The sequence below is a fragment of the Rhineura floridana genome, chromosome 13 (genome assembly GCF_030035675.1).
Source record: "Rhineura floridana isolate rRhiFlo1 chromosome 13, rRhiFlo1.hap2, whole genome shotgun sequence".
NCBI lineage: Eukaryota > Metazoa > Chordata > Lepidosauria > Squamata > Rhineuridae > Rhineura > Rhineura floridana.
The window spans coordinates 7,393,207-7,405,216 of NC_084492.1; the positions used below are offsets into that span (position 1 = coordinate 7,393,207).

General features: G+C 44.7%; 1 protein-coding gene across 1 annotated transcript in view; it reads right to left on the bottom strand.

Moving 5' to 3' along the window:
- LOC133369381 (nuclear pore complex protein Nup214-like) overlaps window positions 1-5,183 on the bottom strand; it is a 32,018-nt gene extending 26,835 nt beyond the window's left edge. Inside the window, exons 1-2 of the mRNA XM_061594656.1 lie at window positions 5,073-5,183; window positions 3,914-3,919 (exon numbers count right to left, since the gene is read on the bottom strand). Coding sequence (XP_061450640.1) covers window positions 3,914-3,919; window positions 5,073-5,183 — 117 coding nt within the window. The remainder of the gene's footprint in view (window positions 1-3,913; window positions 3,920-5,072) is intronic.
- Between the last annotated feature and the right edge of the window lie 6,827 nt (window positions 5,184-12,010).

Here is a 12,010-nt window from a genome sequence, read left to right on the forward strand (position 1 = left end):
CATTTGGCTCTTCTGAACTATCGATCGGCATCTTTGGTACATGGCCTGTCACCTGTTGAGATTTTATTTGGTAGAAAGCTGAGAACTACCCTGCCTAGCTTGGTGAAGGATAGTCATAACGGTGTTACTGATCTCTGCAAATATCAAAGCATGAGTAAACTGAAACAGAAAATGTACTATGATGAGGGGTCTAGGACCTTACAGTCACTGAAACCCAATGACATAGTTTGTATAAATGGTGGTGACTTGGGGAGTCAGAAGGCACGTGTTTTGCAGGAGGTAGCTCCACGATCATATGAGGCACAGACATCTGATGGACATTCTTATCACCGTAACAGGAGACATCTGCAGCTTGTTCCAGGGCCAAAAGACAGGATCTGTAATCAGCAACAAGACATGAACCAGCTGCCTACAAATAGTGGTACACTGGAAAAGAATGAGGAACCAAAGGAACTAGATCCTGAGATAGTGACAGAGGAAACTGGAGTAGCATCATGCAGATCAGATTACGCCGAGCACCAGAAAGACTTATTGAGCCATGCTAGTGTTTGTGTTTCAGCATAACATTACTATATTTTTGTTTTGTTTGAAAAAGGGAGATGTGAGAATAGTTACTTGTCTCTTTAAGAACTGTAGAGCAAATGTTGCTAGTCAGGATTGGTTGAAACCAGTCAGCAGATCAATGAGTGACTGGGCTCATGGAAGCAAGGCCTTGATTGGCAGTCTTATGCTTATCCGTGTTCTACATTTATATATATATATAAACTTTTGTTTGTAATCCAGAGTCAAGTAATCTTAAATAAAAGAACACATGTAGGTCCAGGGCTGGGTGCCAAGCATGACTGGGCACTTGGGCACCAGCCTGCTCTGGGCCCATGGGCCTGCCCGCACGTCCCACCTACCTCTCCCATCGCTGTGAATGCCGTGCATGCATGCCTACCATCAACCAAGACGGCAGCTGGGACGTCAGCCCCTTAGGGAAGCCCCTGCCACCATCTTAGTTGATGGTAGGCATGCACGTGCAGTATGCACAACATTCACAGAAATGGAAGAGATACATGGTGTGTGTAGGGGGGCTTATTGAAGCCCACACTATCTGTATGGTGGGTGCATGGGAGCTCCCTCTCCTTGCTCTGTGGCAGGGTCGGGAGCCACCACTGCCGCATATTGTGTAATGGGAGCACTACTCTCCCTCCCTAAGGAGGGGACCTTCAGGGGCCACAGGGGCCCTCAGCCAGGGCCCAACTTGACTGCCCTCTGACACCGGCCCTGCATAGGTCTTCCCACCCCCATTTATATCTTCACAAAAAACACATGCCCCTGTGTTGGTTGGCTTTACTAGGGGCCAAGTCTGTATGTGGCTGGCCCTGTCCTGTGGAACTCCTTGCCAATAGAGGTTCAGCATGGGGAGCCATCCCTGCTCACTTTTAGACGTCTTCTGAAAATTGTATTATTCAGTTAAGCTTTTCAAACCTTTGCTAACCAGCTTTTTTTATGGATCTGATGTTCTTGTTGTGCTATGTTTTTACGCTGTTTTCGATACATCAGCTTTCTGCCTCTGCTCCACCTGCGAGTTCCAATTAGTGCTAGAGACCCCTTACTTTTTTGGGAGCAGGGTCCCTATGTCTTTAGCATCCTATGAGCCAATCAGCATGAAAGGGGAGTGTGTTAGCCACTTGGAAGGGACTTCTAACATGCTTCCTTGTCCTTTCCTGCAGAAAGGAGCCAATCAGAGTTAAAGGAGGTGAGTCAGCCACTGAGAAGACTCTTCTCAGTATCTAACACATTTCTCTTTCATTTTAATTAGCACCTAGGGACATCTGCTGTTGTGGGACAAGGCATTAACAAGGATAGCGAAGCAGAAAGCAGTATTCAAACCTGGCCAGGTTATTCTATAATATTAGGTGGTATAAGCTTAGAAGGGGCATGGCTGTGACTATCATGTAGGGACCCCACACTTCAGAACTTGCCACAACACTACTGGCTAAGAGCCTGAACTTTTAGGTCAAACCCCAATAGCCTAGCTGTGGGCACCCTTGAACTGAATATGACAGATACAAATTGTAGACAGAGACTTTTGTGGATGGCCCCACTGTCCATAGCTTTCCATGGGGCGCATAACAATCAAACCACATCTTGAAGCTGATTTCCAAAGGCAACTAATGAAGTTCTTTTGTTCTGTTGTGCTGTTCAAAGGCAAAAAAGGAAAATCACTTAGGTCTGTCTAGTAGCGCAATATGTATCTTCTGTTTGCTCCTCTAAAAATTCACTTTTTTCTACGTAGGATCTCTGCTTAGATTTCATATGTTAATAATGTTAACAGTAGTGTGTGTGTGTGTGTGTGTGTGTGTGTGTGTGTGTGAGTGAGTGAGTGAGAGAGAGAGAGAGAGAGAGAGAGAGAGAGAGGTTTTGAAGACTCATAACTTTCCTCATCAGCCATCTGTAAAAACGTAAGAAGAGCCTGGCTGGTGGATCAAGCCAAAGGCCCACCTAGTCTAGCACCCTGTTCTCATAGAGGCCAGCCAGATGCCTCTTCTGGGAAGGCCACAAGCCTGTGAGGGGGCAAGTGGGCTCCAGAAAAAGTGTAGCTGACCTAGAAGCAGACATAGGAGGGAGGGGCAACACTTTGAATGAATGAATGAATGAATGAATGAATGGTTTATTACGGTCGAAGACCAGCATATCAGAGCAGAATAAAAATAAACACATTACATCTCAGAGAAGCAGTACAAACCACCATATACACAACTGCTAGCGCTAGTTCATTAACTCAGATTAAAACCATCTCTCAAATATTAAAATTAGAGTGCTAGCAAGGCTTTGCGAAATTTGATGGCTGCAGCGCAAACCCCCGCCACTTTGGAAGAGACACGGGAATCAATATCTGCTAAAAGATAATGCACATAATACTCTGCATCCCTACCCGGGAGTCTTCGTAGGATGGGGGTGATAAGCGAACATCTAAGGTCATCATAAAAAGAACAATCTAGTAAGACATGTCTTACATTTTCAATGACGCCAGTTCCACAGCGGCAAAGACGTTCTGCAACTGGAATTTTTCGATACCTGCCCTCTAATAGGGCAGATGGCAGAACATTATGCTTAGCCAGAGTAAAAGCTTTCCTGATCCTGGGGGTATCCAAAGAGGCCAGATGTTGCGCCAGGGCAAAAGGCTTTGCGCAACAATTAAAACCAGGGTAAGAATGAACAAAAACCAGGTGGTTTTGGAGTTCCATGTCTAAAATTCTCTGGGTAATGCACAACTTCGCTTGGAGGAAACCTGCCGCCAAAAGAATGGGAGCAGTGTAACCTAATCGTGAAAGTTTCGTGTCTAAAGATTTCTTCCATTTTGAATGGAAGACGTCGGATAGGACCAGAGGGGCCAGACTGACTGGGAGTAGCATTAATTTTAACCAGTATTTGAACTTAAGAATCCAAATATGCACCTCAATTGTGGGAAGGCCGGCTTCAAGGCGTAAAATGGCATTGGGGACACAAGGGGGAGTACCCAATATACTCCTAAGAAACTTAGTTTGGATGGTTTCAAAAGAGGAGTGATTGCCATAATTACTTGTCTGCGCACCATATAATAGTTGGGAAATAACTTTGGTGGTAAATACTTGTATGGCAGAAGGTACATGTTGTCCCCCTTTTGTATAATAGAAAGAGAGGAGAGCCTTAGAACTCCTCTGGGCGTTGGCCAAGGCGTTCTTTGCCTGTATGTGCCACGCTCCAGAAGAGTGTAAGGTTATCGAGGGGCAACACTTTGCAAACGATTGCCACCCTCCCCGCAAGAAAGGAAGGGGCTTTTTGTAGGAGAGAGGGGCTCAGTTAACCCTTTCATCCATTTCTAACCATTTAATGCCACATCTCCTCTTCGTGCCATTAACTCAGTAGAAGATGGATGGCTCACCTGCAACTGGAGGGAAAGGCACAAGATGTGGGTTTAGAACAGCCTTTCCCAACCAGTGTGCCTCCAGACGTTGTTGGACCACAACTCCCATCAGCCTCAGCCAGCATTGCCAATGGGAGGCTGATGGGAGTTGTGGTCCAACAACATCTGGAGGCACACTGGTTGGGAAAGGCTGGTTTAGAATCAGCACACAGCACCTTCAGGAAAGTGCAGAGGTCTAGCACCACCAGAGGCGCCTGTGCTAGGCCCCCTTTTAAACATCAGCCGGATCTGGGAGTCCCTGCGTAAATTTCCCACAATGCCCCTGATGTGGCAACTAGCTGCACTTCAGGCATTGGGGGAAATTTAAATGGCTGCTCCCAGACCCAGCTGATGTTTAAAAGGGGGGCCAGAACAGCTGAGCTGCCATTTAGAGACCACTTGTAAACTGTCTTAGTATTAAGTGGTATATAAATATATGAAAATAAATAAATACAATTTCCCACAGTGGCCAGAGTGATGCTATATCAGGTGCATTGTGGGACATTTAAATGGCAGCTGTCAGCCACCCAAGTCAGAGGGAGCCATCAGACATTACTTTGCAGAAGGCCTCCTCAGACTTGAAGGGATCCCTGGGTAGAGACAGAAGCCACCAGAAACAGGCCTGTGGCACAGAGTTAGGTCTTGACCTTATTTCTCCTGCACTGGGCTGTTGTCTGCACTCTAGGGATGGAATGATCTGTCAATTTCAGTTCTCTCAGTTACTCATTTTTCTAATCTTAAACTTGGTTCTCCATATTTTTGCAGCAATGTGTGTGTATATGAAAATTCTTCAGCATTTTAGTGCGAACTTCTGATAAATACATTTTTGTATGCAGTTTTGACTAATGTACATATTTTTTGCAAGCAATTTTATGCACACTTTCCCCTAATATGTTCAGTTTTGTACACATTGCTTGGTTGGAGAACTGCATCCAAAAATTCGGATAAGTGTGAATTTCAAAGGATGTTTGTGTTTTGTTTCAGAAAGTGCAAATTTGATAAATTCTGCTTTAAATGCAAACTGAATTCCTTATCCAGCCCTACCGCACTCCCAACTCACTTGGCTTGAGGCAAACACCGGACGGAGCAAGGTGTCCTATACCCACACAGGCCTTAAGAGTCTCCTCCCGACCCTTACCATCCCACTGTTGGCCTCAGAACAAAGGAGGTGGGTTGCCTTCTCCTCCTCCCTCTCACCCCTCTTATAGGCAGCTCTCCAAGCTGCACCCATTTCCTGTTGCACCTTCATACTACCTGATACCGGACCACTCTCCGCTCTTATGACTCAGTGCATTTGCTGAAGGAAATGGAAAATGCAGCCTGCATTTCCTGGAGAACACACTCTCTTAGGTCCTTCCTTCACACAAATTCCAGAGATGAGCCCTGGAATCAAACACAAAGCCTGCAGCGAAGACCCAGCAAAAAAAAAAAAAAACCAGCCCCAACTATCTCGTACTTTGGGCTTGATTTGGAGCAGAAATTCTGCAGTAGAGCTGGCCAGAACATCCTTGTCATAGAGTCACAATTCCTTATTTTGATATGCCTTAAAAAAACTATACCCTACCTTTGTTTGTATAGCAAAGGAGGGGGAGGAAAATACACACCTAAGGCACTGCCATTCACTTCAAGTAAGTATGAAAATCCTCACACAACAGATGTTGTGGGGAATTTCCTTCTGGTTCTCTAAACATTTAGCAAAGAGACTGAGAGGTCATAAAAGACACGTGTAAGGCTGCTACACACATATTTAAAGAACATTTCCTCCCCAAAGAATCCTGGGAACTGCAGTTTGTTAAGGGTGCTGGGAATTATAGCTCTGTAAGAAGTACTATACCATACTACTGTGAGTGCTATAGTCCCCAGGATTTTTCGGGGTGGTGGAGGAAATGTGCTTTAAATATATGGTGTGGAGTACACAGTCTTAGTCCCCAAATAATTATATTCGGGCATGTTTGTCACCCCCTTTTAGCAGGTGTGTATTGGAGAGGGGAATGCTCCAGGATAAAGACTCATTATTTTTTTTGCAGGCAGCCCCCTCCCAGCCCCCACCAGGCATCTCTACAGCCAATCAAGCTGCTGCATCCTTGCTTTTAAAAGCTACACCCTTTCCTCTTGCCTTAGGAGAAGAGGGAGAGTATCCAGCAAGTTCAGCAGTCACTACTGCCAATCAGCAGTCAGTATGAATCTCCTTGCTGTTGTGGGGAGGAGAGAAACGCCAGGAGGGAGAGAGAGTCAACAGGAGTTAAGAGAGAGAAGTTTACAGAGAAGAGGAGGGACAGCCAAGCCCCATTTGAGAGGGGATTTGCATCAGAATCTTACTAAAATGAAGGGCTTTCAAACAATCCCATGCAGACTAATAGCAGCCAAAGTGGAGGGTGGGTCCAAAGAGCCACACGGAGGGGGGGGGAGATAGGGCTAAGAGTGAGGCAAAGCAGTGTTTTCTCATAGAGAAGGGGGACAAAGGAAGGAAGGCTGAAAGAAGGAAGGCTGCTTGTAAAATACAAGGTGCGGTGCTTGTAAAGCATTCTTTCTCTCTCAATGGTGCTTTTTGCAAATTGTCTGTGAGAAGATGGATGGGAAGGGAAGCAAAGGGCTAAAAAGAGTGGGGGTATTTTACAGACATAACTGCACAGGAGAGAACTCCTTCTCGCAACTGATCTACAAAAAGCAGGTTTCTTCCGCTTGTAAAAATATAGGCAGCCATTGAAATCAATGGATCTACTCTCAGCATGATTAAGTCAGGCTTCAAGTCTAAGACATGATCCTATCTCAGCCAGTGCAGTGCTACAAAATAAATAAAGCCTTTTCTTTTACCAGACCAGCTTAAGAATAGGAGCAGTGATTTTTGTTGTTGTTGTTGTTAAAAAATGAAGTGCCAGTACTCATATCTTGATAAAAGTGCCATGGGTGCCAGCATAAAATGGCTGGCATGAGCAGTAAAATATGGTGCCGATACTCTGTACCAGTGAGTTGTTGTTATGTGCCTTCAAGTCGATTATGACTTATGACGACCCTATGAATTAGTGACCTCCAATAGCATCTGTCCTGAACCATCCTGTTCAGATCTTGTAAGTAGATGTCTGTGGCTTCCTTTATGGAATCAATCCATCTCTTGTTTGGCCTTCCTCTTTTTCTATTCCCTTCTCTTTTTCCCAGCATTATTGTCTTTTCTAGTGAATCATGCCTTCTAATGATGTGTCCAAAGTATGATAACTTCAGTTTCATCATTTTAGCTTCTAATCATAGTTGTCATTACTTTAGTCTTCTTGACGTTCAGCTGTAGTCCTGCTTTTGTGCTTTCCTCTTTAACTTTCATCAGCATTCATTTCAAATCATTACTGGTTTCTGCTAAGAGTATGGTATCGTCTGCATATCTTAAATTACTGATATTTCTCCAATTTTCACACCTCCTTCATCTTGGTCCAATCCCACTTTCCGTAAGATATGTTCTGCTGCTGCATATAGATTAAACAAGTTGGGTGATAAAAATACACCCCTGTCTCACACCATTTCTGATTAGGAACCAATTGGTTTCTCCATATTCTGTCCTTACAGTAGCCTCTTGGCCAAAGTATAGGTTGCGCATCAGGACAATCAGATGCTGTGGCACCCCGATTTCTTTTAAGGCATTCCATAGTTTTTCATGATCTACACAATCAAAGGCTTTTCTGTAATCTATAAAGCACAGGGTTATTTTCTTCTGAAATTCCTTGGTCCATTCCATTATCCAACTTATGTTTGCAATATGATCTCTGCTGCCTCTTCCCTTTCTAAATCCAGCTTGGACGTCTGGCATTTCTCACTCCATATATGGTAAGAGCCCTTGTTGTAGAATCTTGAGCATTACTTTACTTGCATGGGATATTAAGGCAATAGTTCGATAATTACTGCATTCCCTGGGATCCCCTTTCTTTGGAATTGGGATGTATATCGAACGTTTCCAGTCTGTGAGTGACAGTGAGTACCGTCAGAAAGAATGCCCTGAATAGGAATATGCAAGTTTAGAAGGATTTCTTTCTTTGGTCAAGCGAAATGGAAAGATAGCCTCATCTCAGCAATATTCATCTATTCATTTTATAAAATTCCATATAGGTCCTTTATCGTGAGCTCCTAGAGCAGGTTCCAACAGTAGAGACTAAAATTATAAAAACAAATAAAACCATTCCAATGATAAAAACTATCCCAAATGGAATAGAACAGTATAAATATAATACTGAGACAGCAAATGACTGGGAAATGTGGAGAAATGCTTGCCAGTAGATAAGAAATAAACTTAGGAGCCCAGGGAGTCAGACCATTGGCCCATCTGACTGGCAGTGGCTCTTCTGGGTTTTGGGCAGGGGTCTTTCCCAGCCATCACTGGAAATGCCAGGCATTGAACTTGGGACCTTTTGCATGCCAATCTTGTGCTTTGCCACTTAGTGGCATTCAAGTTCCTGTTCTTTCCAGTAGGCATTCTTCCCAGAAGAGTCAGTGCCACCCCTCTGACTGATGCCTCTGTTCTTCTCTGAAAAGGAAACATATCCAACCCATTCAAAAGATGATTCAGGGAATTAAATAATTGCTTTGCTAAACATAATAGATAATGGCGTTAATCTAGACCAAGGATTTCCAAATTATTATGACGAATGCCCCATTTACCAAATGTTTTTTAATATGTAAAGACAAGTGGAACCTGGAACAAAATGTTGCAGTCCATTTGGAACCCCTACCCCCCAAGAGGAGAGGCACTGAATGCAGGAATAAAATAGTGCATCCATACCTGCTAAGAGGAGTGCTCCCATTCCTTCCTCCTGGATACTATTAAGATATAAGAGGTTCAAAGAGACATAGGGCACTTCCAGACTGTCTCTATTTTTATAGGAACATAGGCGGCTGCCCTATACTGAGTCAGATCATTGGTCCACCTAGCTCAGTATTGTCTACACTGATTGGCAGCAGCTCTCTGGGGTTTCAGGCAGGAGTGTCTGCCAGCCCTCCCTGGAAATGCCAGGGATTGAACCTGGGGCCTTCTGCATGCAAGGCAGATGCTCTCCCACTGAGCTACAGCTTCTTCCCTGTAGGAGTCAATCACATACCAGCAGTAGTCTAGTGGCAAACCAAGAAGTGCGCGATCCCTTCAGGATAGTCATGCCATGACCCCTCAAAGCCACCCCTCCACTCGCTTGCTCGCTCTCCGTCATTATCTCCACACTCCTCAGTTCTTTCCATGTGTGCCTTCTCTTACAACAGATGTCCCTAGGAGACAATCAACGTGAAAGGGGAGTGTGTTGACTACTGAGAAGAGTCTTCTCAGTGGTTCACTCACCTCCTTTTCACTCTGATTGCTCCAATCAGTGGGGGAAGGACAAGGCAGCATGTTAGGAGACTCTTCTCAGTGGCTAACACACTTCCTTTTCATGCTGATTGACTTGTAGGGTGCTGGAGACATAGGGACCCTGCTGGGACCCAGCTCCCAAAAAAGTAAGGGATCTAAGACCCCCTGAGACCCTGGATGACTACACCCCAGTACACTGGCAAATTGAAGTTGTGCAGTTAAAGTTGATTGGAGCTCTCGTGTAACAAACCCACTTCCTCAAAGCATCAGACTTTTTGCAGTAAGGAAAGTGATGGGGAAATGCATTGGAATGTGAGGGATAGCACTTGCTTTCATGCAACATCATCTAACCTCCCCACAAACAAATGAGAGTGAATGCTTATTCAACAGGACGTCCAGAAGTGCCCTAATTCACACATACCCGGATTTCTTTTTTCAAGTGACACTCAACATTCTGTGGCCCCTGGAGACTACTGAACATGCTGAGTTCCCCATGGGCCATAAGGGTTCCTTCCCACTGCATCTCTTGCTCATACCTCTCCCTTGTTTCATAGTGGCCACATTTTGGTAGCACTCAACCACCCGAGTTTGCCATTATAAGGAGTGTATTGAACACACACACCTGCAGTGGCTCCATTTGTCACACTCAATTACCTGAGTTTGCTATTAAAGGGAACATGTGGGAGCTGCAACAAAATGTCACAGCACATCTTTTTTCCTAGCAAAAGTATTCCTGTTTAAGGATGGGCAGCCCTCCAGCTATGCTTAGGTTTTATTTTTACCTTTCTGTAGTACTTCTGTAAACCTCAGGGTTCCCCAAATGCCTCCTTCTTCTTTCTCATTGGTGACATTTGGGCTCCATTTCTGTTGGCACTCACTACCCAAGTTTGCTAACAGAGGGAGTGCTTGGAAAATCCAGTGCTCCCACCTGCAAGCATAAGAACATAAGAAGAGCCTGCTGGATCAGGCCAGTGGCCCATCTAGTCCAGCATCCTGTTCTCACAGTGGCCAACCAGGTGCCTGGGGGAAGCCCGCAAGCAGGACCCGAGTGCAAGAACACTCTCCCCTCCTGAGGCTTCCGGCAACTGGTTTTCAGAAGCATGCTGCCTCTGACTAGGGTGGCAGAGCACAGCCATCACGGCTAGTAGCCATTGATAGCCTTGTCCTCCATGAATTTGTCTAATCTTCTTTTAAAGCCGTCCAAGCTGGTGGCCATTACTGCATCTTGTGGGAGCAAATTCCATAGTTTAACTATGCGCTGAGTAAAGAAGTACTTCCTTTTGTCTGTCCTGAATCTTCCAACATTCAGCTTCTTTGAATGTCCACGAGTTCTAGTATTATGAGAGAGGGAGAAGAACTTTTCTCTATCCACTTTCTCAATGTCATGCATAATTTTATACACTTCTATCATGTCTCCTCTGACCCGCCTTTTCTCTAAACTAAAAAGCCCCAAATGCTGCAACCTTTCCTCGTAAGGGAGTCGCTGCATCCCTTAAAATATACTGTCCACTCCACTATCTCAGAGGGATCCTCCCACTTTACTCTGCTGCAAGTGTAGAGAGACCCAGCCTGAGTCAGCATTTACTCACCTGCCCGCCTTCCCAGACCCTTATCCACTTGGCTGCCCTCATTTGTTGTTTCCCTACATCAGCCTTCCTCAACCTGGCGTCCTCCAGATACTGTTGGACTACCGCTCCCATCATCCCTGAGCATTGACCATGCTGACTGGATCTGTTGAGAGCTGGAATCCAACAACATTTGGAGGGCACCAGGTTGGGGAAGTCTGCCCTACATGCTTATGTGAGCCTCTTTGATTGGACTTCTGCACTTAGGCTTTTATTTATTAAATTTATATCTTCCCTTCCTCCCAGAAGGAGCCCAGGGCAGTAAACAAAACATTAAAAACACTCTAAAACATCTTCAAAACAAAAGACTTTAAAACAAAACATCTTGAAAAACATGTTAAAACAAAACATCTTGAAAAAAAACACCTTAAAAAGCAATTCCAACACGGACAGACTGGGATAAGGTCTCTACTTAAAAGGCTTGTTTTTTAAGTAGGTATCTTAAAAGGCTTTTGCCTTTCCCTTAGCGCTACCTTGATGTAGAAACTCAACAGGAATGACATTCTGATGCCCAGCATCCTATTCCTTCTGGAACCGGCACCTTCCATGTGCCATGTACTCAGTTGCCTGATCCTGATGCCTCCTCCTCTTCAATTGTGTGACACTCCTTCGCTGTCATCCCAATTGTTGGAAGTGTTGGGATACCATTCAGCTTGATGAGAGATTTGCATAGGGTTAAAGCAGATAGAGAGGGGAGCTTCCAAGCTGCTTAAACTGTCTCACTGTTCTTTGATCCTTGTGCTGACCTTCCTTCAGGTGCTAGACCGATACTCTTAGGGTTGCTGACCTCTTTTCCTGTTGCTCCTTTTGTCTTCATCCCACCTCTTGGGAGATGCAACATCTATCTCTTTGTTCCCTCTCACTGGAGAGATGAAAGAGCAAACATGGATCTTTGCATCTCCAACTATAGTTAGCTAGAAGAAGTAGGATCTTTCTTATCCAGTATGTATTTCCCATAATAAATGTACACTTTATTGTTTTCTGAAACTCAGAGTCTCAGTGCGATTAAGTTGAGGGTAAAGCGTGCTCCTTTAACCAGGATTCACATGTAGCTCAGCTACTTCTACCAGGCAGGGGCAAGAATTTTGATTCAGTTTGCATTTCAAGCCAAATTTATCAAATCTGCACTTTCCA